We start from the raw sequence: 26,934 nt of genomic DNA, 5'->3' as shown, positions 1-26,934 counted from the left end.
TATGGACAATTCTTTTAAAAAATAATTTGCTTATTCTTGCAAATGAGTTTGTTAGGACCTGATCGAAGAATGAGTGAGTCATCAATTCAGTGGACAAAGGTTCAGGTCCATGGTGAGGTCTCATCAGTGCTACAAGGAAGCTGTCAGACAATGTTCTCAAGCCACTTTGAAGAGCCATTTTAATGTAAAATGTGTTAATATTTTGTATGGCTACAAAAAGGAAAGGGTTTTTTTTTCTCTTCAGATGCATCAGTATGGCTTCTGTCACACATGCACCATTCGTTTTGACTTTAAACCCAAATTATTCTCTTTTTTTACAGGGTAGTGACTGTAATTCAGTGTCTTCTCTAGACAGCTGCAATTTAGCAAGCAGGAGTATATATATATACACACATATATACATATGAACAGGAGTAGACATATGTAATTTATGTGTATGCACATATATATATTGTATACTCCTGTTTGCTAAATACATATATATACATGTGTATATGTATAGCCACAAGGATCCTTTTAGTATTTCTACAAATTATCTTTTGATTCACTTGGCATTACAAATGGCTTTACAACAGTATTTACCAAAAAAGAGCCACAACACCATAAAATAATAGTAAGTGAAACAGAATCTGGCCCTGAGAGACCTGGTATACATTTAAACATTTATCAGAAAATAAAGTACATGCAAAATGATAGTTCTAAAAATGGCACTGGAGAGTGCTGCACCACTTTCTTATGCCATAGTCTTAGCAGAACCTCTGTGAACCTGAACAGATTTTCATATTCAGATAGACATGCATTTATCTCTGACCCCTGTTATCTGTTTCTGCATTGGAAGTGAAGAGGAGGGTGGGTGGGCAAAGAAGCTGTTCTTTCAAAATATATTCTTAGCAAAAGAAAATATATCTCAGATTAGATTCTAATTTCTTATCTGTTTCTAGCATTTCAAAGCCTTTTCCTACAGCTATTTGCTAAGCATCTCTGATGGTAATCTGTATTTCTTCAGCTGCAGGTATCTTTTGTTACCAGCTTTTTTTATGTGTCTGGCTCATGCTCCCTTCTAGTGGATGTTACTTTATTAGATCATAAATGTAATAATTATTGTTTACAGGCTAAAAAAAAAACCTCCACCAAGTCTACCACAAAGGGATTATGCTTCAGGTAAGGCTGTATTAATGTAAACTTTAACTGCATGTCTGTATATTTGATATGCCTAACAATATTTCAGCTATACATTTCCTCGTAATTTGTTTTTAATGAGAGAACAGTGTACCGTTATCCACAACTCTGAAGGTAGTTCACATCTCTGAAATGAGAGTCAAGCAAAACATGATAAGTTATCCTAGGATGAAGAAAGAAGTAGCAAGTAGCTATTCTTGAAATCAGTATTTATCAGGGTTCAGCACATAGGCTGCTCTAAAAATGGAGAATTCACATCCAGTCCCTCTCTGCCAGAAATTATGATGTGAAAGTAAATAGGAAAATAATTGAACAAATGGATCATCACAGATTCAGAATCATAATACTGAAGAATTAGCGTGACAATGATGACATTATGAATTATCTTAGAGGTAGAACTATACTTACTTATCACACAGCACTGCCCACAAACTAGTTCATGATCGTTTTTACAAGTTAACAGCTATCTTGTTAAGGAAACAATGATATGAAAACTGAAGCAAAGAAGACAGAGTTTGGAAGTTATCAGATAATTGTTCCATGTTTAACGTAAACACTTGTAATTAGTGTGCTGTCTTGGAGCTTTAAGTGAGAAACAAGAAAGTGCAAGGCCCAGGGGTCAGTGATAGCTGTGTTATGTAGAAATTGTTACTCCTACTTAAAAATGAGATGCATTAGCAGGACACTCTGGGGTAAAGTGCACACTCTGCTGTTCAAACCATGTGCAGTTTGCCATTTTCTCATGCTTTTCCAACAGCTCTGAAACAATTTATTGAAAACAAGCAAGCAGGCATTTTACTTTTCAGTCCAAACCAGATGTGTTGCTCTGAACTGTTTAGGAAATTTTAACCACTCTTTTTTTAACTGAATATGATAAGTATAGCTTGAAAAAGCAATCTATGATAAACGTTTATGTTCACTATTCCATCTCCTTAAATAACTCTAATGTTTGGTTTAGAACATGCAGACAATGAAGAGGAACAATGGTCAGATGATTTTGTAAGTACACATTTTGGGGTAGTAAGAGGTTTCTGTAGCAACAAGTTAGCACAAGCAATAATAATAGTTCATTTTTGAATCATCACTTGTGGTTGAACTTAATACTACTGAAATGTTACTTTATTTGCTACATCAGCGTTATTTACAAGTAGCCACTGATTTTTAGCTATCTCAATTTTTTTTACATTCAACCTAAAAGTAGAGTCAGAAGCACTGTCAGTGGTAGCTATGGATGCTAAGCTTTTTTTGGATAGGAGCATGGCATCAATTTGAGGGAGTTCTCAAACTGAACAAAAATTTCAGAAACCAGTAAGATACTGCATTTGGGGGAGGGAGGGTGGGAGGACTGAAGAGGGGAAAGCCACTTCTTGCTGAAAATGAAAAACTTCTGATAAGATTTTAGAGACCATTTGAATGAAGCAAGTACAACCATCAACCTGAAGTGACTAGTTTCCTTCTGAAGTTAGATCCTGGGTACCTTTTTAATAGGAAAGAGAGAGGAAGTGACAGGACACATCAAGAGTCCAGCTGGAACTAGGAAGGAACTAGCCTGTGAAGTGAAACAAGCTGTTGGTCCATAATTCAAAGACTGAGCTCTTGGTGATAGCCAGGAGACAGGGAGCAGGAAGCCCCTCAGAGGAGTAGAAGGGGACGCAGGCAGGAGTGCCTGTTTGTTTAGAGAGGGAGCACTAAGAGGGAGTGTAACATATCCTTTCAAGGATACATTATTGTAATTTAGTTAATTGTACTCCTGCAAGGATATTTGTGTCATACAATGCTATGAAGCTGTAAGTATGTTATGAGATGAGAAATGGGAAGTTCTGTCTTTCTAGGACAGTGATTATGAGAATCCGGATGACCACTCTGACTCTGAGATGTATGTGGTCCCCAGTGAAGAGAATCCTGATGACAGCTATGAGCCTCCTCCAAGTGAGCAGGAGAAAAAGAAGATTCCCTCTGCATTCCCTATTTCTAGGGGTGAATATGCAGGTAGTTATAGAATAGTTGACTATATCTGCTTGATAATTGCTTATTTATCAGTACCAGAAGAGAGGTGGCCTTAAATGGACTAACCTGTTCTTTCCTCAAGAGTTTGCTTTTAATTCTGGCAATCAGGTCTTCAGTTTTCAGGGGTATGATTTGTTATTACAGCATGAAACAGGTTGGTATTGCTGGTAGCAATGTCTAGAATTTTAATATAATGTGTCCTAGAGACTTTGATAAACATCTACTAACTACAAAATTCAAGCAGAGGTATGGGAGATATCACAAACTTGGCTCCAGATTCATCCACGTATTTTAATGCAGAAATTCGTATTGAAGATTAAGTATGTAAGGCTAGACAGGCCCCTTCTTAATCTTTTCTGTATATCAAATCATTATTCCAAAAGCAGTAAAACGGAGGACAAAGCAGCCCAAGTATTCACTCCATGTTGTCCTTCAAGATTGGTACTGAGGAGGATAAATATCCTGAAACACAGGACAGGATCAAGATTTTATTTACATCAGTCCGGCATAAAGGCGTTTTTTCTTCCTGTTTTGATTCTTTCAACCATGGGCAGATCGTACTGAAGTAAATGAAAGTTAGCTTCAGTTAGATGAAGATTTGAACCATGGGGAAAAGAAACATTGGTATGATGCCTGCTTTCATTTTTGTATGATACAAGACTGGTTATAGAATAATCATCGAAGTGCTAAAATGCCACATATGCACTCACAGAAATTTATTAGCACTTCACCTGTATGTTCTTTGAAAAAGAGGGGAATTTTTAAAATGACACCCCAGAGGACTTGGCATAATTTGTGTTTCAGTCCCATCCTTTGTGCTGTGTAACAGTTGTTTTTCTTATATGTCAGGTACGTTCTTTCGCACTTCCTATCACCAAAGTTCATACCGGCACAAGACATACTAAATAATGGAGTATACCACCCAGATACCACCTTTTCTCCACTGAGTTAAACAGCTGTTCATACAACAGTCAGTGTCTAAGCACCCTCTGCAGCCCAATACAGAGGACTGGGTTGCTACCCTGGGCAATGAAATAGGACACACAAGTTTACACACAGGTCTCAACATCAGGACCAGCATACACTCAGGTCTGCCTTTTGACCTGAGCCGCAGTCACAGTAAAGACTTGTTTGCACAGGTAATAGAAGACAGTCCAGAGGCTAATGTGTAATTTTTACTAAAATTGTTGTTTCCTTCCATATTAAGACAATCGCAGTAGTCACCAGCAGCTTCCTCCCATCAACAAACCTCTCCCAAGTGCACCCAGTCCAGCCATGTCCAGACCAAAGAAACCATCCGTGCCATCCCTGCCATTGCCATCTCCTGCTGCAAAGCCAAAAGTACCACTGAAGCCAAAGGAGTGTAGTGATGATGAGGTAAAGTTTATAGATATACCTGTTTTGACAGTTTAAATGACTGATGAACCCACGCCGGTCATAAGATAAACTGCACAGCAATGCCGCGGCCTGGTACACATCACAAGCAGTGACCTGCAAGCATCATGCTGATTCCTAGAGGATATCTGCCTACTTTGAGTATCAAGGAGGCTCTTTAGACCACAGAGGAGTTTCTGTTCATCCATAACTGTGGGCAGTGGGGAGAGAGCAACCTCAAAGGCTACCCCAGGACCAAAGGCAAAGGAGGGCTTTCATCCACCAGTCTAGAACTGGAGTAATTTGGTAAAGGGTTTTCAGTCTTGGGGAATCCCATCTGTGTAGGATGATAAATGTCTGAAATAGCAGTCACTGTGAAATGGCAACTATTGTAAACTGCTGCCAGGGCTTCAGTCCCAACAGTTTGTTGATATGATGGAAGTTTAACTGGTAGATTTTTGTCCTGCATTTCTCATAGGATAATTACATTGTGCCAGTGGACAATGACGACGATAACTATATTGAACCCACAGAAAGCAGCATGTCACTACCTACAAGATGTGAGTTTTAGTCATTTAAGCTAATAATTATTGCCTTGTTCGGAACAACAGTGGAAAAAAAGTGGATCAAATTAATGTCTGTTTCTAGGGTTCAAAGAGTGGAGGTGCAGCTATTAAAGAGAACACAGCCTGCAAAAAGACAGTTGGCTTCTTTGGCCTATGACAAGGCCAAGGAAAATTATTTTTAACTTTATTGGAAGCCATATTTAATTCCTGCTTCTCTCACTCAGCTGTTTCAAAGTCCAGCCCTTGTACAACCAGGAAGCTTTTCATGGTATGTGATCTCCTTCCTCATCCAAAGGAGCCACAGCATTAAAATTCTGTTTGTTGAAGAGCCTCAGGAGAACAACAAGCATTTTTAGATTTTCAGTTGATAGACAGACTTTGATTCTTTTTTTTTACCTCACTGTTTGAAGTATATTTAGCTGGAGAGTGAAACTACTACAGTCCAAAGGTGAAAAGTAAATAGAGAAGAGTATGTAGTTCTGCTCTGTGATATTACTGACAGTATCAAACCTATTCAGCAAGGCATGAACCCTGAATAATATTTCCCTTTTAAAATGTGAGCTGCTTTCTGCCTCAGCTGATTTGTTCAAGGTCACACAAAAAGGCTATGACTTGGACCTACTTAATATTTATTATTATTGTATAACTGTTACATTGTTAGTTTTTTAATACATGTGTATGTACATAAATATGTGTGTATATACACACACATGCACAGGTATATACGAATAAAATATGGTTTTAGCTCCTGTGAACAGATTTATGAAGACAACAAAGTCAGCCCCCCCTACCTCTCCAAAGCCATCTCTTCCTTCTGATTTGCAAGGTACGTGGGGTTTGTATCACTGTTAAAATAAAGGAATCTAAGATTGAGGAATATTAAATTACACTTGATGTATTCACAACACAAACCATATGACATACTTCAGTAAAACAAAAATATGTTCCCCTTTAGGTTTTTCTGTGTTGTAGCAGTTGTTTTGCCTGGCTTGAATAGTATATCTGTTTTAAGCAGGAATAAAACTAGAACAAATAATTTGCCCCAAACTAATTTATTTTTAGTCTTTTGCTCTAGCAGAGGAGTCCAAATGTATCAATACAGCAAAAACAATTATAGGGCTTGGTATGTTAGTAATCCCATTTCACTATAAGAATCAAGACTCAGTACTTTAAAACCACATCAAGATTCAACCTTAAAGAAATTCTGTATGTTTTGCATGTCCTGTGATAAGTGTTCCCATTTAAGTTCTGTAAAGAGAAATTTATTTGGAAAAAGAAACAAAAGCAGAAGCAAATAAGAGAAATCATATTTGCTTTTATAAGTGCACATATACTTGCTTAATCTTGCCTAGCTGTGCTAACTCTGAGTTGTTTTGCATCCTTATCCCATTAATTGCATGGAACATAACCTTTACAGACTGATCACACAGTTCTTTAAAAGTCTTTGCATATTCATTAGCTTTCAACTCGTAAACTACAGAAGTTTTTTCTGAATGACTTAAGATTTTGTGAGTTACTTTTCAGACCTTTTTAAATGCCCTTTTCAATCATAGCCCTTCTGCAAATCAGTGTTGAGCAACAACCAGCTCCTGACAGATGTTACTAAAAAAAAATAAAACATCTCCCCCTGGTGGGAACTCGGACACTTTGTCAGCGCAATAAAAGCGATGAAGCCTGACATGAGCTTTGTTTAAATATGATTCATTTGTCACTCAGAATGACATAGATAAGGATGCTGGTGGTTTTGGCTTTTAAATGTATGTGAATTAAAATACACCTTATGGGACAGAGCTCAGGGATGGATGCTGGCCATGCAAATAAGCCAGCTTGTATTTATGATTCACATGATCTCTTCCTCCCTGAGAGTCAAGGCTAAATGCTACCATGGGTATGATAACACATCTTGTGCAAACCTGAGACAGTTTGGAAAACACAAGCATTCATTTTTCTTTGAGGGGGGAGTAAAAGAAAAACAACAAAGAAAAGGTTGTGGGGTGGGGGTAAGGTTCATTAATACAGTGACTGTTTATCAGACTTCCCAGGACTTTTCCTGAAGTTCCCACTAGAAGACCAGGGATGTAGCTACCCCAGGGTTTTTGAATCAGAATCGAGGTCTGAGCAGATTCTCCAAGTTATTTTTCCAGAGGCAGAAATACAATTGATTCAAATTCTGATCAGTTTTTCTGGTAACATGCAGTACATTTTTGCTAATCAAAGAATATGTATTTTCTTCCCTGTCTTACAGAAGTCTACGAGGTTCCTGAAGAAGAGGTAAGGCCTTTCTATAGTCTATGACTCACATTGTCCTCAGGCAGGACACAAATGTGATTGTAAAAGAAGATGATCCCCTTTTCAAAGGGGGAAAAAATGGGAACTCTGGTTTCACAGAAGACCTTCTGATGTTTCCTTCACAGAAAAGCAGGCAAACCAATTCAAAAGGTCTGCACAACAGAGTAAATGGGAAGGGGCTGATGTTTCCCAGTCCTATGTGATAGTGAGCTGGTCTGGGAAGCAGCAGCCTAAGGGAATGCTTTCCAGAAGCAGACCTGCAGCAAAGGAGCAATGACAGTTCTGACACAGTAATTTTCTTCCCACTGCTGGTACTGACATACGGCCAAAGCAGTGTTCTCAGGGCTTCACAGATTTACTGGTGGTGCCACTCCCATCCTAGTGCAGATTATCAGGCAGAGTTCTAATAGAAATCTATACCACAACACAGAAATAAGATACTGCTGTGATAACATAAATAGGATCATACAAATATATTTTACTAAATCAAGAAGTGACCAAATAATTCACTACCTTCTCTCTTACAGGAAAAACCATCACCGCCACCGGTAACCAGGTAACCCATTGCTATGGATGTTTGTGCATTATTTAAAACTTGTCAGAAAATACATTTTCTCATCTAGATACTATATGTTTGATAATGCTCTCTCTAGAAGTTATACATATAGTAATTCTCTAGATTATCTACAAAAAAATTGTCATCTATATTAATTTCAATAACCCAAACAATACATATTAAAAGGAAATACCTCTTAAGGGTATTTTTTAGAATTTTGAGGGAGTAGGGGAGGAGAAAGAGAAGTTGCCTTTGTATTCACTGTTAAATATATTTTTCCTTTCTAAATTCATGTTTTATAACTAGGTTCACTAAGCCACTTCTGTCTATGCCTGATCAGAATACAGAGCACTCCCACATGCACAGCATGACCAGAGAGTCACCTAAGCTGGATACTTCCAGGTAAGTCAACAGCAGCTTATATCAATAGGAAATATTAGCAGAAACAATTTTCTCCTCTTTATTGTGTAGCCTTCAGACAGTAAGCAGTTGTCAGGACACACAAATAGCTAGGGATGTTGGGGCAAGGTAAAAACTGAAAGTTCTTATTTCCTTACAAAATTCTGTATTTAAGCCGGTTTGCTAAATGGGTACTGTTTTCTTGAAGATCCCTTTAGGGATCCAGTGCAGGGGTAAAACATCTCTGCAAGCCAGTTTAAAGTCCTGTTACCCATTTCTGTACCCTTGCAAATGAGGTGTTTTTGTAGGGCGTGGGGCATGGGATTGCTTGTAAAGAAACTGGACACAGTAAATCGATGATTTATATTCCAAGTCTCTGGAGGAAAAGAGGCAAAGGAAACTTGAGTATGCAGCCTATTTCAATCCTGTGTCCCTAGAAGTGTAGGAATCTGCTTCATAACCACTGTCTCGTCCTTAGGACATTGCTCTACAAAATAGGCCATATGCCCCAGGAAGAGCAGGCAGCATCCACAACACTGTGTTACAGTGTTTGGCGAGGTCCTGTGCACAGCTGCAAGGGGCCCAAGGTCCAAGACAGAAGCTCTTCTAGAGTAGTTCCACACTAAGGGCACAGCATCACAACCACTGCAGCAGTGCATCACTACAATTAAATCCATTTACTGCAGACCTCCTCCTCTCTAGATCTTGAAATGCTTATCTGAGCCAAGCAATTAAGATGAGTAGGATTTACTTATTTAACTTACTGTGTATATTTTCCAGAAATATTTTGCCTCTTCCCAGAAATCGTCTTCATCCAAAACCAGTGAGTAATGTGCCGCTATGAAAGAGTATGTTAAACTTAGGCTGCTTTGTGTTTTATATATATAAATAGATGGATGCTTTTTATTATCTATTCTGTATTATAACAGAAGCAGATGCCTCTGAATGTCAGATTGATCTAATATTGTAACTGTGGCTATTAATCTTTTGGACAAAAAAGGTACATCGGACATCTGTATTGATCCAAGAAAAAACTTCAGATGTTTTGAGGGATATTTGTCTCAGTCCACAAAAATAATTTATTGTGCTAAAAAATACCAGATGAACTCCAGGAACCTTACTTTCAGTAGCAATGGGTGATTTTGCACAATCTGAAGCACCTTCCTTGAGTCTCACTCATCTCAGATGATGAATGATTAATACTTTCTGAAAACGGAATCCCTCTAAAATGTCAGGCTGTAGTCTGAGCAACCAGTATCACTATGAAATGCAGTCCATGAAGGAGTACTTACAAGCTTTGGGCTCCTAAGGCTGTCTTTAAGTCATTCCTCCTCTTCTTCTACTCTTGTCCCCAGTCTGTCCCTTCTGTGGTGCTGGAACAAAAAAAAAAAAGGCATAAAAAGTTCTTTTTCAGCCAGATTAGTTCCATAAATTGTTCTGTACCATAGCTCTACTAACAGTTGTGCCAGCACAAGAGAGGGTGCATATGAAGAAGCAAGAATCCAGGGTGACAGTAACTGCATCAGCATCTGTGCCAAAAGCTGTGTGCATCAGACTCTGTCCCAGCCCAATGCTCTGAATTGTACTTAAGAAATAATGTCTACCAATAACTACACAGAGAAATTAGACTCCTAAAATTTAGGAATTTGGGGTCATACCATAGCATTAGATTTTTCGGTAACATGAGGTATAAAAACATCTTATAGTCTTACTTTCAATCCTTAAATTTCTAGATATACCAAGTATTTATGTTGGGGTTTTTGCACACCTCTACATACAACAGTAGCAGCATTTTAGTTTCCCTTCCACCTCATCACAACGTTCCTTCTTAGATCTGTATCCTGTAAGATGCTGAACAATTCCTGAGTGATGCCAAGTCCAGGATTTCTCTTTTTTGAAATGGTTTGATTTCTCAGCTTTTCTTAGCAATATAAGGTTAGAAAAAAAAATACCCAGTTTAGCACAAGAGTCAGCCTAGGAAAGAATTACCCAGTGTTGTCCAAATTTTGGGGTCTTTCCTTGTTGTGTAAGTGGCCAGCCATTACAGTTTTAAAGAAAAACATGCTAAGGAGCATGATGTTTGTCCAGTGCTGTGCTGTGCCTTTCCATCTCTGACTATGCACACTGACAAAGCAAAACAGTAACTGAAACATCTGTTAACTGCTCCCATTCAATCCATTCTCGACACTAACCAGACATGATCACGTTAACAGAACTGCAACCCTTGTTCCTCTCAAAGGCCTGGGCTGACTGGGAGAAAAATTTCTCCAGATCTCACTCCATCAGCTGTTGGATGATGGGTTACACCTCTCCAACCAGAGAATGGATGCATTTGTGACCTACGTTAGTGAAAAGCTATTAACCTGATGGATGAAGATGGACAAATTAATAACTGGTGCCTCTTTGAAAGATACTTATCATATGGGAGTCTGATTCCCTAAAAGACAAGTGGGAACCGAAAGAAAGCATCTCCAAAAGAAGCTGGGAAATGAGTTGGATTGCTTAAACTCTAGTATGGTGAAAAGACAGTCTACTCAGTATCCTCTGTTCAGTGGAAGATGTGTTCTTAGTATATTCAAATGTGCTGCAAAATTTCTGCTTTCCAGCTCAGAAATGAAATGTGAACCAAAAGGTCTCACTGCAAAGTTCAGGGCCAATCTTCTCAATACTACAGGCAGTCTCAAGGTTAATGGAATGTTCAAAATTAGATTGTGGTTTGCTAAAATTTTTCAAATGCTGTCGTAAAGGCTGTTGAAAAGTGGATACTATATGCATCTGTACAAATATTTCTTTAAACATTACTACAGATCACCAAGACCAGATTATTTATTTATATACTTTCCATTTAATAATAATTCCTTTTTTAATTGCTTCTTATCAAATATAATGTATTTTTCCATTACAGGACCATGAAACAAACAATAATGATGAAAGTAAGTATTCTCTACTGAAAACATGGCAATATGAGAGGGTTTTGTTGTCAATATGTCGCTAGTGACCTTAATATAGCATATAGTAGAGTATGTCAGTGTAAACTTTATCTGTAACAGTCAGCACTAAGCAAGAAATGTTACTGAACTGTTTTCCAATATAATCAGCCTGAAAACACATTAAGACAAAAATTAAAGTAATGGATATTTTTTACTTTTACTACATTAACACTGAAATGGCAGTGAGGAAACTCCACTGTTCAGATACAGCTAATATTGCGTACTAAATATGTTGTTTGCGTCTCTAGATCATAGCTTCAGTAACACACAAGAATCCAGATTTCCCACTGGAGCAGCCCCATCTCCACTACCAAGGGGCCTGTGAGTAAAAAATAATAAAACTGCTTTGGGGATGGGGCTAATAGGTGTATTAGGAGCTAACTCCTATCCTGGCCTATGGCAATCAGTAATTTTTATTGCTGATCATGAAAGAGATTCTGACTAGGTAAAGGCAAGCTTTTGTTTTGTTATTTCTGGAGGAATACTGTTTGTATGCCAGTGGCATTGCCCTTCACTGCCTGCCACTGAAGGCAGATGCTGGCTGGCTTGCTTAGTTTAGTCACATACTGCAGCAATAGCACGTGCATGCCTATAAATGCAAAGTTGTGTTTTTCATTAAAACTCTTCTGCCCAACCCAAATTGTCATCTTAAGTATTGGACAGAATGTAGCTTCCTTGCATATTGTAAGTACCCTTCTGAGTACCCATGTTACATCTGATACCCCACACCACCCCCCAACTGCTACAGCTGTCCAGTAAGGATATCGTATCATGGCCAGAAATATCTTGGAAATCAATGAACATGATGCTTAGTTGCTAAATGAATTCACGTATTCTTTTTCCTCCAACCTGCAGAAAGAAAACTTCTAATGCAGTAAATTCACCAGTAAGTTGACTTGTATAAGCAAACTATAATTTTTACAGGTGATTTTTAATTTATTGTAAAACTTAATTTTATCGTGAGTTTGGGTGCAATATAAATGCATAAAAAGAATAGGGGACAGAGTTATAAAGAAAGGAAATATTTGGGTGCTGTTATGTGAACTAAGCAGCAGTGAGAAAGCTCAAGTAGAATATTTTGATTAAAGGGATATTTGGACTCAATAGGATGTAACAATAAACACAGTGCAAGAACTGAATAAAATGAGAAATGGGAACATGGGCCATTCAGAAGTATTCCCTGAAATACACAGGGCTGTATATGGGGAACATGGATTTATTGTAAGAGTGATAGCTCAAGAAAGATGTGAAATTTTACCAGAATTTATTGGAGGTTTTTCACTAAGTATTTCATCATTAGAAAAATATCACAAAACCTCTTGTGGGAGAAAGCGAGAGAACTGGTTGAAATTTTTAAAGAAATTAATTTGAAAAATGTTTTGAAACTGACAGTTTATCATCTTTGTTTCAAAATGAAAAAAAAATGAAACTGGAAGGTTGGGTGAGTTTTTACTGTGAGCTAAACCGACAGTTTAACTTTCAGTAAAAACAAATGTGTTCAAACATTTGTGAGCATAGCTTGACAAAGATGAAAATACTGAAATTTTTGATTCACAAGTATTTGGGATGGACATTTCTCTTTTTTTTGACTTGTGATAAGAAAGAACCATTTTTTACACCGTAAGCTTACTGATGCGAGTTTACAAAAAAAAAAAAGCATGCATCTCTCTATATTTTACTTTTGTCCACCTATTTATACACACAAACTGGGATTCTTTCCAGATCTACTTTGCAATATCCCAAGCTTCAAGGTCATACAACTAGACTCTTCACAGAATGGCCATGTACCTACCTCCTAATCCCTCCAGGATGCTGTCAATTCTAAATGTAAACTAGTTCACAAAAACTATAAAAATATAAACATTTGCTGTACAAGTGACATGCCATTTAATACTTGATTTCCTTCTGGTTTACTGCAGAAACCATGTTTACCTTCCAGAGAGACCTTGACTGCAAATGAAGGTAAATTGTCTCTACTATTGTGAAAAAGTTGACATTTATCATAAAAACATGAAACAAACAACACCACATTCAATTTATTCTAGGTTTTTGAGGGGGTTTGGTTTTAGCAGTTTCAGACTGGATCTGGCCAGTCTTAGTTGCACTGAGTATCATTGTTCTCTAAAAGCAGTCACAGTAAAACTGTTGAGGTTACTGGCAGGGTAACATACGACATAATGGACCAGCAATGTGCCATATAGTCCTCTAAAGTGGAGAAGGGGGAAGGGGGGCAAAGCGCGAGTGCATCATTCTGAACTCAGCCAGAACCACCTCACACGGAGACGACTCCTGGCAAGAGCTCAGCCCCTTGCACAGGCAGAAAATACATCTCGCCTCTGTGCAGGGCGGCAGCTCCTCCAGGCAAAAGCTCAGCAGGAGCTGCTGTCTAACACAAGGGTAGGGTGCAGCCAGCCAGCCGCACCTCCTCCGGCTGAGCTCTTGTAGGCAGCCTGCCCCAGCGTCCTCCCCACTGTCACACAGCTTGCCGCTAGGAAGGCAAGTCTCCCACTGAGCTCCTGCAGGCGTTTACAGCGCAGCTATTTGCCTAGAAATTTGGTGGTATGCCACTAGTTAATAAAGAAAGCAGCAGCTTGCCAAGCTGCCATGTAAGGAAAAACCCCCAAAGTTACAATAATAAAAGAAACCCTCCTTCAACTACTGGAACTCTCTTACCTGGGACAACATATTTCTGAAGAAATCTTGACTCTACAATTTGTTTTCCCAACTACAGAAAAACCTACAGCAGCAGAACGACGACGAGGTTCCAGCCAAGAGCTTCCGCTTCCACCCCTTCCAAGTGGTTCCCAAAAGTAAAATCTCTTTTCATCATCTTTTGAATATTTCAGTGCACCAGCTCCTAGTGCTCTGTCTGAACACAGCTGTTAGAAGTTCAAAGGAGAGCACTGCTTTCTCTGTAGCCTTCTGTTCCCTTTTGAAAGTCATGTTTCTTGAAGCCTCACAGTAGCAAAAAATAAAACATGGGAAATGCATCCAAATACTATAACCACAACCAAAAAGCATAGGAGGATATAATCTCTAGGTGATGAGATTTAAACCAGATGTTTAAATTCATAATTGTCAGTACTAGTGGGATATGATTTTTTTAAATACCTGTATCTGGCCCTTATTTCTCAATATGGATGAGATGGAACATGTTCTACCACTGCATGCTTCAAATACATAATTTTAATATTTTCAGATCTCCTCAGACCTTTCTGTAATCTATTGATATTTATTTCAGGCCTTTGCTCCAAAAGTCTTCAATTCTGCCAAGTAAGTATAATCCAGATGTTGAATTAAAATGTTATTAATCTTTAATTTCAAATTTATATTTGAATTAAGATTATTTCAAGATGTCATGCATGGAATTAACATTTGTCTCTGTAATGGATACAAAGAGGAGATCAGGTATCCAGGGGTTTAGCTCAGCTAGTAAAATTAAGGGAGCATGTCAGGATTATTGTATAAATTGATGGAAATCGGGTGCTTCATTCCCATTTGTGACTACTGCAAATTTCTACCAAAGGCAGTTTGGGTCAGTTCCCATCACAATAAAGATACCATCAATCTCCTTTGCCACAGAAGAACCCTAAATATGACATTTCTGGGCTGTTGCAGGCTTCTGTTGCCTAGAAGCCAGACAGATTATTATTGCTTCCAGCAATTTATTCTTTCTCTGTAGGGAGAAAAAAGAAAAAAAAAAAAAAAGGTATTTTTATAATGGCAAACACTAAAGCTCTTCTGTAAGTAGTACTTTCAAAGAGGGATTTCACAGTTAAAAATAAATTAGGTAATATGTATATGAACTCTCTTTGCACAGAAGTGCAAATTAGATCTAACATTTTTCTAGTCTCCTGTTAGCAGACTCTTGTCTGACCTTCCTACAAGCCTTTTTCTGCACATTGCAGTCTGAGCATATCTTTCCCATTGTAAATGGATGGTGAGAATTGCACGTAGAAATCTGCATGTGGTTTAGCTTAAACTTAGGCACTGTTATTAGTACTTCTATTTCCTGGAAATGTTTGCTTGATGTATGTTGCAATTACATCTCCTGTGCTGTGGAAGTATAATAATGCTTCATATTCATGCAACAGACTGTTCCTGTTGCACAACTGATGTGCTTCAACTTGTAGCATAAATTCTTACTAATTCCTGAAATGTAACTATTCTTCGAGGTCATCTGGTGCTAAATGATGCTCTGATTAGTAAACTTTCTTTAACACACTCATACTCTGTGCCAGGTCCAATAACAACTTAATCACAGATACAATTGGTCCCAATCATTAATGTCCCTTCAGCATAACCTGCCATCTCTTCCTTGTCACCAAGCCCAAGCCTCGTGCCAACTTTCGTCATCTTCATAAAAAGTACTAATTTCCCATATGGCACAGTATTAAATGCTCTACTGAAGTCCAAAGTACAGTACCATATTCTCTCTGTAGAACTCTGTTATTTTATGAAAGATCTGTAACATTTTTACCTACTTGAGTAAATTGCAGATTTTATCTTTGTAGTTTGCCTCCAAATCTTAATGTTCTTTCCTTCAAAGTCTCTCCTAGGCCTTTGTGTTCTGTGGAGTCAGACCAAAAGGCCTGTAGCTGCTCAGGTCACTTTTTCCACTTTAAGTATAGCAATTATGTTTGGTATTCTTTAATCATATGGTACCACCCTGACTTGAAACTTATTTAAAATAATTGTTACCAGCACTGTAATTTCATGTGCCAGTCTTTAAAATTTCTGGGATAAGGTTATCTGGGCCCACCAATTCAATTGCACTAAGCTATTTGAGTCTTGCTTCCAGTTTGGTTGTGGAAATTTCCATTTCAGTACCAGAACTACTATTGGTTTAGTACCTAGATTATCTTTAAAATCAATAAAATTCTTACTGCAGACAGCCCCATTTCTCTTCCTTTTTTGCACAGCTAAGGAATCTCTTTTTAATTTCCTTTCATAAAGTCTAATTCAGCTGACTTCTGGCAATTCTTACTTTATTCCTACAATGTACTTCTCAGCTGTAACTTTTGCAGCTGGTCAGTCAAAATTTGACAGAAAACCCAAAACTCTTAATATTGAATAGCCTTCTTCAGGTGATTATTCATTCATTGAGAGCTGGAATTGCTTCTTATAATGTCTCCTATGTACTTGGAATGCAGCTTCCAGACAGTTACACCTTTACTACAAAAGAAGTTCTAAACGTAATTCACACAGGTATCTTTGACCTCTCCAGTCCAATTGAATTTTTTAATTCTGAGTCATTGTGTGACCACCTCTATAATATTCTTACTGATTTCTGAAACCAAAATCTAAATCAGAATTGTATTAATGAAGACTTGATAAAGCAGTCTGCAAAGTATCATGTCCAGGACTAGGTGAGTCCTAAAAATCCTAGTAGTATTTTTTTATCTAGTAAGTAAAACCAAGAGCAAATAAAACCTACCATATTAACAGAATAAGTAACACTCAACTTTCTACAATCATCTTCTCTGGTATAATGATACTGATATGTACCCAACTCTGATCACAAGTACCTACAGCAGACACCTATACTGTCTTTGACCAAGAATCTGTTTCACCAGAAGACAATTACCTATACTTATTTCCCATATTTCTGTCATGTCATTACTATGTAACACTAGCTAACCATTTCCCTTATAACTTCTTAAACTCTTCAACATCTGTATTTCAGTCCTAGTAGTTTTTTTTCTACTATGACTTGTTATTATAATTAAGCTTCACAATCTTTCCTACTAGTTCTGCTTCTCTATTTAGCTGTCTAGACTTCTTGCACACATATACAAACACTTCAGTTGGAATAAATTAGTGGAAAATTATGTCTGAGCTACATTTGTTTTCCTGACTCCCTCACCTATATAACTACTTCTTACACTGGACGGAGTGCTTTTTTGCATTGTGTTCCTTCATTTTCTTTATCTGTTGCTACATTGATTCACTTAGGTGGTGGTTGTTTTTTTTCTCGCATTTTAAGTCTAGCTCTGGCTTTTAACCAAGTTGTTAACCAAACTGTTTCTCTCCCTATAAGCAAGTCTCCTCTTTGGAGCAGGCAGGTGTCCCAGGCACTTATATAGGGTCCATCCATTTACAGTAGAAAGCTTTCCCGAATGATACCAAAGATTTCCAGATCTTCCAAAGTCCTTGTAACAAATTGTTTTCTTACAGCATAACAAATATACTTTGAAAACTTATACATGTTGTTCTTTCCCTTTTCTAGAAGTGCCAGAAGCTGCAAACCGTTCTCTGAGTACTTCCCCTCACAACAGCATTTCATCTAATTCAAGTACAGCAGACCAGGTATAACATCAGTTAAATACACATTCCAGAAATCTTATCTTTTATTTGAAGTAGTATTTCCGCCCCTACCTGCTTTCTAAATAAAAATCATACCCCTTTTGTGGATAGCATCCGTGTCCCCTTTTGCAGTGAAGACTTTCTGTAGCACAAATAATCTGAATGTTAGCTTTCATACAAAAAAAAATGCTTAGAACATGTAGCATAGGGGAGCTTTAACAAACTGTAGAAAAATACGTAAATAGCATTATACCAAACCTTGGCACTCTACTAGTCACTTTAAACAAAATGTGAAAAAGCTGCTTAGTTTTAGGTCTTCCTGACTCCCCAGTTTATAATACTTTGACATCATTTGAAACAAGAAAAGCTTGTAAAATGTACTTTAGTCTTTGATATAGATGGCTATAAAGAGTTTTTAACTGCCTACTTTTTTCTAACTTATAGCTGTACATACTGGGTCCTGAAAAAAAAATAATGTGTACCAAGCGGATACAACAGAGCCATCTGCAGCTATTAGCATTAGCCTGCACTGATGTGACGTGCTAAGAAATCCCAGAAATTTGTAGGAGGAAACAGGGATGCTCTGCTGACTGGCCCAACACAGCAGGATGCAGAGGCTAGAATCACTTTTATGAACATTACCCTATTTGTTACAGTTTGGGGTGTCAGCAGAGTTTTAAGAACTGAGAAGAAAGTCACTGCTGCCCCTCTCAGATGATGCTGTGATGCCTCCCCTACATGTTTTAGTCTCTTCCAAGTCCTTACTGCTTTCTGTTCCTTTAAACAGACCTCTTCTCATTCCAGTTAATGCTGTCAGGTTTACAACCAATTCTTTTTTCTGTGTTTTGTTGCAACGTTAAGCTTTGAATAATCTCAGCAACTGCAAAGTTATTTTCATTTCAGTGCTATTCCACTTATTCTCATTTTGGATGAAGGGAGACTACAAAATGCAGGAAGCCATTCTTATTAGCCTAGTAGTCACAAACAAGGTAAAAATAGTTCTGTTGAGTGCAAAACAAAGGCTCTGTTATGCAGAGCCAATAACATTCAGTGTTCTAAAGCCTGACATGACAAAGATAATACAACAGTGAAGAACAGAAAGGACTTGAAGTTCTGGAAAAATTTTAACAGTATGTCATACTGGATATTTATTATAAAAATTGCTTTCAAATAAACAATCCAGCAGACACTAAATAAACAGCTTGTAGCAATTATATTTGCAGCTTTTATGCAACAGCCATGGGCAAAACCAGAGCTTAATAAAACATCCTTTTTGGTTTGTTTTTTTTTTTTAAAAAAAAGGAAAATATATTAACTGTTAGTGTTATTTTCCCACCAATTATGTTGAGTGGTATCATTTGCTGTAGCATCCTGCACAATACCGGTGCTTGCAGACATGATTCATGCCCATAAGGTTCATTATTTGTTTGGTTCCCATCCAAACTTTGGTAACAGCTCTCTGCTTCCAGATTATAGGCTACAGATAGTGCTAGAAGAAAGGTATAGGGGCAGTTGATTCCTTGTTCTGTTGAACAAAGATTGGTTTACTGGTCTCGTTCTCTAAGTGGCTGAGTACCTTGCATACTTGCAATTCATCTCATGGTATCTTTTTCCAATGAATAGTGACTCAGTTTCTCTGTGACTGGAGAAATACATGGAAGAACTGTAGAGGTAAAGTTGTATGTTGCTATGACTTGAGCCAACTCCAAAAATTTAGTACAATGCCCTCAAAGTGAAGGCTCTGTTTTTTCCTTGCTGACAACTCCCCTCCCAGCCACAAACTTCTCTGGTGTTCCTCTGATCCTGCAGTGGGCTGAGACAACTCATTAAACTGACAGAAAACCAACCTGGCAGTCAAACACAAAACAAGACAAAACAAAAAAGGTAGTGATTTTTTTTCTGCAAGATTAGTAAAGTGAATTATCTCACCGTGGGATCAGATGAGCAACAAAATGAGCGTAGGGGAGAAGCCAAGACATTCCGTTTTTGGCAGTGATAAGCCAGCTAGACCAGCTCAGCCATAAACTGCAACTTCACCTTTCATCTGTTTTGTACAGAGGTGACAAAACTTGTATGAAATGAATTTTATCATTAAGCTTGTTACTATAAAGTTGGAGCAAAACTGTTCAAATGACCAGAAAGGTTAATACCCAGAAGTATTTATTAGGAAATATGCGTAGCGCTGTTTCTATAGCCTCTCAACTCACTTGAGTTAGCTTTTGCATCAACCTCTGCAGCAAGATCTCACTTCATGATTGCTGGTTTTATAACCTGCTAGTTAATTTTCTAGCTATTGAAGTCTGATAATGCATAAGTTTCATGCTGCTTCTAATCCCTCATCCTGTCCTTCCCTTGAGTATCATTCCTTTTCATACTTCTTGGAAATCCCTCATACCTTTCCCCTAAACTCCACTCCTGTTCCCAAATATACACTCAATCCTGCATCATCTTGTTTCAGTTTTCTACCAAAAAAACTTCCTCAAATCATAATCTCATACCATGCACTCCCAACTTCTATCACCTCCTCACATCTTTTTATCTTGCTATGAGAGCTTTTATCTTCTAGAACAGAATCCTCCTATCTTTAGGATGCCAATCTTTCTACCTTGTATCTTCAGGTCTGCACCTATGCCCCCATCCATGAAGTCCTTTGTCCCATGTTCTCCACGGGAGGAACAGGTTAAGTTCACTTACTGTACAGAACGCTGGCAAGCATTTAACAAAATGCGGAGAAGGATGATCTTGGTGAGGTGTTCACAGGGGATAACATACAGAGATGAGGCACCCAAGAGATATGTTATAAAACGTAAGCCGCTCTTATATTCTGTCACAGATGTAATCCTTCTCCACAGTAAACATGGTTTTATGCCTTTTAGAGAAGAGCAGAGTTTGAATATATCCTTACATTTGAAACTCAATCCAACAGAGAACCAGAACTGAATCTGTATCTCATGTGTCAGGTGAAAGCACTGGAGGCTGAACTGCTGTATTAGTAAAGACATTAATTATTCCTCTGTTTTGTAGGACTCCATCCATCTGTCCTTATTTAATAACAACAAAAAGAGCAAAAGATGCACTTATCCAACCTGCATGCTATCCAGATGGAGGCAATCATGATCGTGTTCACAAATAGCATTAAGTATATGGGAAACTTCATTCCCAAAGCTTACATGTCTACCCAACCTGGACATTTCATTGGCTAGCCCACAGTTGAGCAGCATTTAAATTCTTAATGGTCAAGTTATTCCTCAACATTTCCTGGAAACCCTCTTTAAATTCTACTAGAATACCTTCCTGCTTTAAAAATACCAAACCACCCTCCAGTTGAACCTGACTACTTTTCTCAGGGTATCTTGCTCTCTTCTGTCATCTATCAGCCTTCTATCACACCTCTGTTACCACTGTTTTGACACACTAGTTTTTCTTTGTCCTACCTCTATCCAACAAAAACAGTGAGCTCCTGGCAAAGAATTTTCTAAATTCTGTGTTTTCTAAAGTGTTCTGCATTTGAGTTCTTCACGGCTGTCATTATTTAGCAGTAACTCCCCTACAGGTGAAACACTGTTCCTCTCTTTCTAGGATGCTGGTGTTCATAGTAAAGCATGGTATGCTGCTACCTGTGATAGGAAAATGGCAGAAGATGCGTTGTACCGATCAAACAAGGTAGGTCACTTTTAAAGAACGTCTATTTTATGAAAAACTTCAAATAAAAAATGAAAAATCAAAAGTACAACCCAATATATTCTAAGAACATCAGTTGTATTCTGAACAGGTCAGAGTACTGTGCCATGCAAATACTGTCAAACATGAAATTATTGTGGTGAAACAATCTAACTATGGTTTGCATCCCAAGACAAAGTTGCACTGGTGTAACTCAGACTGGTGCACTGCAGAGAAAGGAATTGCAGATTAGAGAGCTGAGGAAGACCTGGCAGCTCATGTGCATCCATTAAAATGGAAGGCAAAGCCCCACAACTTTTAAATTATCTCCACCACTGTCCAATGGTTCATGTAAAAACAGCTACTGTTTGGAAAGGCTGATGCTGCTATGCATTTTGAAATAGCAACACTATGCATTTATGTATTTGGAGAATTTTGAGGTCTCTCAACTATTCTGTGTACAAAAGCTAGTGTCACAGAAGGGAATGGTAACATGTGGAGTTGTATCTTCAGCATCAGGTCCATTTCCACCCTTTCCCAGCTCCACAAAGCAGGATAAAGGGGCAGAGCACTGGAGTTGTCACCAGCGTAGGCCACTGCTAGCTAGTGAGCACTGGGCTACGGAGTGCTTTTTACAGCTCTGGGAAAGGATCTCCACCTCACTGCTTTCTTGCCTACCTACTGCCACTGATAGTAACTTCACTTCCTAATAATCTGTGGACCCCAGCAGACTGCTGCCACCATGTGTTTATTTTTCTTTCTCTGGCTGAGAGTACAGGTAGCAGCAAAGGTGGGTCTTAAATGATACCTCTGTAAGCTACTGTTAGCAGGAATATGTGCTACTTCTCACCTCCTCCCGTACAGTTTTTCTGATGGGACAAAAGGGTTTAATGCTAATATAGATGAAAATACTAACCTAAAAACAAGTTGTTGGAAAAAAGCTGAATACCCTTACTACTTTTCTCTCTTTAGGATGGATCTTTTCTAATAAGAAAGAGTTCTGGACAGGATTCACGGCAACCATACACACTGGTTGTGTTTTACAACAGAAGAGTATACAACATTCCTATACGATTTATTGAATCAACAAGACAATATGCACTGGGCAGAGAAAAAAGTGGTGAAGAGGTGAGATGATTGGGAGGGGGGGTCCTAACAGTTTTCAGTTATATACCTTTAATAAGCAAGGATTAAGATATAATGCACTATGACCAAAAGGATTCTTCATTTATCAGGATAAAAGTATACCCTATATAATGACTGATCTATCAAGCTAGAGAAACCAGTGTAACATAAGCTCCCGCATACTGTAATTAAAACCACAGATCAAGTTTAAAATGTAATCGTAGAACTGTTTTGAAAAGTTATTGGGATCAGAGCTGCAGCTGCTAGATAAACTCTCCAGCTGTTTATAGTCCTCTATTCACCTTCTAGTTAAGGTGAATAGTTAACTAGATAACTAGTTAAACTATTAACTAAGACTCTAGTTAAGTTTCTTGGAAAAATCACAAAGGAAGAACAGCCATGCTCAAAAAAAAAACCCCAAAACGCAAAAAACCCCAACAAACAAATACCAACAAAAACCCCCTCTATCAAAAGTGAGAATGACAGTATTTTACTCCTATTTTCACGTAAAGAAAATGTTAAACTCTAGTTCTATAGTGCAAAAATCACTGGTTGGCTATTATATCACACAGATAATTACTCTGACAGCAAAACAGAAACTTGAAACCCAAATACCAATAAAAACTGTTATCACTGCACAGAGTGATAAACTGTTATCACTGCACATCTCTTTTCAGGGATGTGAAAGTAGGCTTGCCTTAGCCTAATTATCTGCCTCCCAGGCAATGGTTTTGAGGTTACAGAATGAATAAGAGCCTGGAGCTTATCTGGTCTTCAACAAAGGGTCAGAAATGACCTCAGGAGAAAGATAGTCCAAAACCTGTATTTGACCAAAGACCAAAAGGAAAAGCAACAGACCTAGCAGATTCTGGATATAAATTTATAGAGACAGATATTAAAATTGCATAACTAAACCAGTTCTTATTGATGGCTGGCTGTACCATATTACTCCTGGAGATTGCCCTCCCTCTGAGGTGGCCGAACCACAGATGAAGCAGTTTCCAAACTGCCACAGTCTGCAGCCTGGTATATATTAAGGTAAACTGAAAGCGGTGTCAGTTTAATATGCCATGTAACAGCCTTTGTGGTTCAGTTTGTGCAGGTGATAATCACAAATGGAGAGGAACATGAGATGAGATAGCTAGTGACCATAGTATCTTCCATTGTCCAAATTTAATCTGTTTATGACTAGAATCAGGACTAAAAGCAGGATCAGTGCTCTCACTAAAAGGCAGAGCATCTCACTTGGTAACAAGTCATCGTTTCACTTTCTTTGATGGTGGGAGAAGCAAAAAGATGATGCAGTGATTACTGACAATACTACAGCATTAAAGGAAGCCAGCACTAATTAATTTTTGTTTTCTCTATCCAGCGCTTTGACAGTGTTGCTGAAATAGTAGAGAACCATCAGCGCAGCTCCCTGGTTCTAATTGACAGCCAAAACAACACAAAAGACTCAACAAAACTGAAACACATTGTAAGAGTTTCTTAAACTGGACTGCTAAGATGAAGACTTTAATAATTTCTTTCAATGTCCCAAAACACATGGATCAGATAAAAAGAAGAAAATCCAAAATGATGGAAAATACTCTTTAAGAGCACTGACTGAGTAGCAAGAGATGTCATTCATAAAGTTCAACCCCATGTCACTTTTATCAGAAAAGCACTCATATTTAACACAAGAAGCCAAAGCATATGTACTCTTGTTTCTGATTTCCATCTGTGACAACATGGGTCTTCCAAGTCTTGTGAAGAACTGCATACCACAGCCTGGTCCTTTGACTGCTATTTAAAGACAGATTGCCTGTAGGACACTTTCACTTTAAAAATGAGAATACCCACAGTGATCTACTCTTTCCATTTGTTACCTTTACTACAGATCACTGCTTTCAGCAATTTCTTTGTAAAGTGAACAGCCCCAGACGTTAGAGCAGCTTGACCTAACGTACTGCTGCGTACAAGCTGAAAATAGGACTCTACTTCATATGATTAGTGGCAAAAAAGCTGTCTGAATGTTTTAGATTAATGGACATGTGTTGTCCTTTTTCCTCAGCTTTACTCTGTTTCATTAATATTTTTGTTTGTATTTTCAAATGTGCAAATAAAATTAATACTGTAATGTCAATAGTGTATGGAGGCATTGCTGGATCACATTTCTTAGCATCCTTTCAGCAAGGAAACATCAATTCACTATCGTTGATGTTCTAATGTATATATTTGTATGTGCTCCTTCACAAGTTCTATTGTTACAAAAACTATCACTTTTTACAGCTTTAGCATATGTATTTGGCTTAATAGCTCTCCAGTCTTTTGTCTTCAAATTGACTACTGTTGATGACTCAAGCATATTGCTTCATTGCTAAACCAACTACCCACTCAATTCTTGCAGAATTACTGTTTACACACACACACAAGAAACCCCTTTCCTTTTTCAAGCCTGTTCTATCACGGTGGTTTACTTATTGTATTACTGCGAACAAATTAATTTCTACAAACTTTCAAGCAGTGAAAATTAAATTGATGAATGTATAAATAGCACCAATGAAAAGCTTTTAGGAACACTTGTTAATTAATCCTAGAGTTATTTGATTTCACTGGACCTGAAAACTCATCCATCTTAAAGGTTTTTTCTAAAACTGACACTCTATCCATACCTGCTTTGTTATTTTTTTACAGATTAGGCGGTGTTCTCCAGGATTATCTGCAAGGTATTTAAGGCAAGATTGAGCCAAGACTTGTGAAGTCTTAGCAAGTCACTTAGAGCTATGTTGTAGCTGTATTCTGCAACTACTTCCTTATGGTTTCGATCAGTTACTTTTACAATTAAGGCACCTGTCTTCCAGAAAGAACTGCTTACTAATACGATTAAGATGTTCAGCACATGGCTACCTACCTTGCTGCACCTGTTTCTTCCCTCGGCAACACTAGTAATACCTCAGATGTGAAGCAAATGAGATACTGGCAAGAAACAATGTATACGGACTTTACACGAGTCTGCCTATAACAGACTGTTTACACTACTACAACAATGCTATCTTTAGTATATTGTTTAGTTGTATTAATTAGTAGTATACTAATACTACACTTAGTACGAGTGTAATGTTTAGAACATTAAGATTGCCAAGGCCTCAAAATTAACAAGTTACTAGTCTCTGTAAACTTAATTTATTCCTATATGTGTACTCTGATATTAGTTACATGAAAGATCACTTTAGAAGGTTACTACTTAAAGCAATACTCACAGTGGAAAATATTCTGTGAAAAAGCAGCCGCTCAGTATTTAGCTTTCTTTGCATTCATGTAGAGTCCTTGCCTTATTCACTCATGTACTGCACAGTATTTAAACTTTGTTCTTAACCAAACTGCCTGTTCCTTGTTAACCTTCCTATGTTGCTCTTCACAAAAGTTCTTCAAACATTGCTGAGTTAAATGTGTAGTTACCACCACCATTCTAGAACTGTGTGGGGAAAGAAAGGCATGAAAAAGTGAAACTCAAGTGTACCTATAGACTTCCCTATGACAGACTAAGTATCAGTTTTTTAGGATAATTAGCAATACTGTGCCCTTTCCATACTCTGAGCACTGCTGTTCCTGCCCCTCAGCACTACATGTAACCTTGTGGCTGATCTACAAGTAACTCTTTTCAGCCATGTTCTACATCATTACAGGAGTACCTTACAATTTTGACAACAAAATGAGGCAGGGATTTGATAGGCAATACCACCTCCCACAAAATAATCCATACCTCTTGAGATGATGCTAATTTTGCATTTTGCAAGGATATAAAATAAATTAGCTCTCAGGATGGAATATGCTATGTTAAAAATCCCGATGCTATTGATTCAGCAGCCAGTATAGAACCTAGCAAATGGTAACGGTGCAATCCTGTATCTGAAACTTTCTTACAACTGTTACAGTGCCAATAGCTGCCACTAGTTAATGCTGTCAGCTGTTTCCACCAGGTATTAGATATGTCAAGTCTGACCTCTTGACAGACATAGCAACGCACCTTTCCCCCCATATTTCAATATTGTTAGCCAATTTCTGTTCTATATAATTGTCATTAACTGAATAGCTAGGGAAAAAAAACAAACAAACAAACAAAAAAAAACCACCCCAAAGACCTAAAGACAAAGTATCATATTTACTAATGTACAAAAGAGCATGTTGTGTGCCTACCTGATACAAAAAGGAGAGTACACCGAGTACTGCACATCATTCCTGACAATGTTGTTCCGTGAAAGGAGTAAGAACTTGCATTCTCAAAAATTCAAGTGTTCAGACATGCAAGTTATAAAACTACAGCAGCAGGCAGAGATTCTTAGGAAGTGTTGTTAAAAAAAAAAGCAACAACATGTCTCACATGACAACAGCCCTGGAACAAATACTGAACACAAGTTTTTTGTTAAAACATTGGAATCACTGAGGAAGAGGAACTGTGACTTGCTGATGAATACACATCTTGCAAAGAATATACAATGGG

General features: G+C 37.9%; 1 protein-coding gene across 4 annotated transcripts in view; it reads left to right on the top strand.

Annotated features, from left to right (window-relative positions):
• The window catches only part of BLNK (B cell linker), a 103,778-nt gene extending 79,202 nt beyond the window's left edge, over positions 1-24,576 (top strand). For all 4 annotated transcript variants that reach the window (XM_074875003.1, XM_074875004.1, XM_074875005.1 and 1 more), the window contains 20 exons: positions 1,112-1,161; positions 2,138-2,178; positions 3,012-3,168; positions 4,394-4,563; positions 5,039-5,120; positions 5,872-5,952; positions 7,372-7,397; positions 7,943-7,971; positions 8,278-8,373; positions 9,151-9,193; positions 11,276-11,303; positions 11,609-11,681; positions 12,216-12,246; positions 13,280-13,322; positions 14,092-14,170; positions 14,602-14,633; positions 17,590-17,669; positions 21,246-21,329; positions 22,299-22,454; positions 23,824-24,576. In XM_074875003.1, coding sequence (XP_074731104.1) covers positions 1,112-1,161; positions 2,138-2,178; positions 3,012-3,168; positions 4,394-4,563; positions 5,039-5,120; positions 5,872-5,952; positions 7,372-7,397; positions 7,943-7,971; positions 8,278-8,373; positions 9,151-9,193; positions 11,276-11,303; positions 11,609-11,681; positions 12,216-12,246; positions 13,280-13,322; positions 14,092-14,170; positions 14,602-14,633; positions 17,590-17,669; positions 21,246-21,329; positions 22,299-22,454; positions 23,824-23,943 — 1,501 coding nt within the window. In that variant the 3' untranslated portion in view covers positions 23,944-24,576. The remainder of the gene's footprint in view (positions 1-1,111; positions 1,162-2,137; positions 2,179-3,011; positions 3,169-4,393; positions 4,564-5,038; positions 5,121-5,871; positions 5,953-7,371; positions 7,398-7,942; positions 7,972-8,277; positions 8,374-9,150; positions 9,194-11,275; positions 11,304-11,608; positions 11,682-12,215; positions 12,247-13,279; positions 13,323-14,091; positions 14,171-14,601; positions 14,634-17,589; positions 17,670-21,245; positions 21,330-22,298; positions 22,455-23,823) is intronic.
• Positions 24,577-26,934: the final 2,358 nt, after the last annotated feature.

The sequence above is a fragment of the Strix uralensis genome, chromosome 7 (genome assembly GCF_047716275.1).
Source record: "Strix uralensis isolate ZFMK-TIS-50842 chromosome 7, bStrUra1, whole genome shotgun sequence".
In the NCBI taxonomy this organism is placed as follows: Eukaryota; Metazoa; Chordata; class Aves; order Strigiformes; family Strigidae; genus Strix; species Strix uralensis.
Note: the sequence above shows the minus strand (reverse complement) of the source record. Positions and strands in the feature narration are given on the sequence as shown.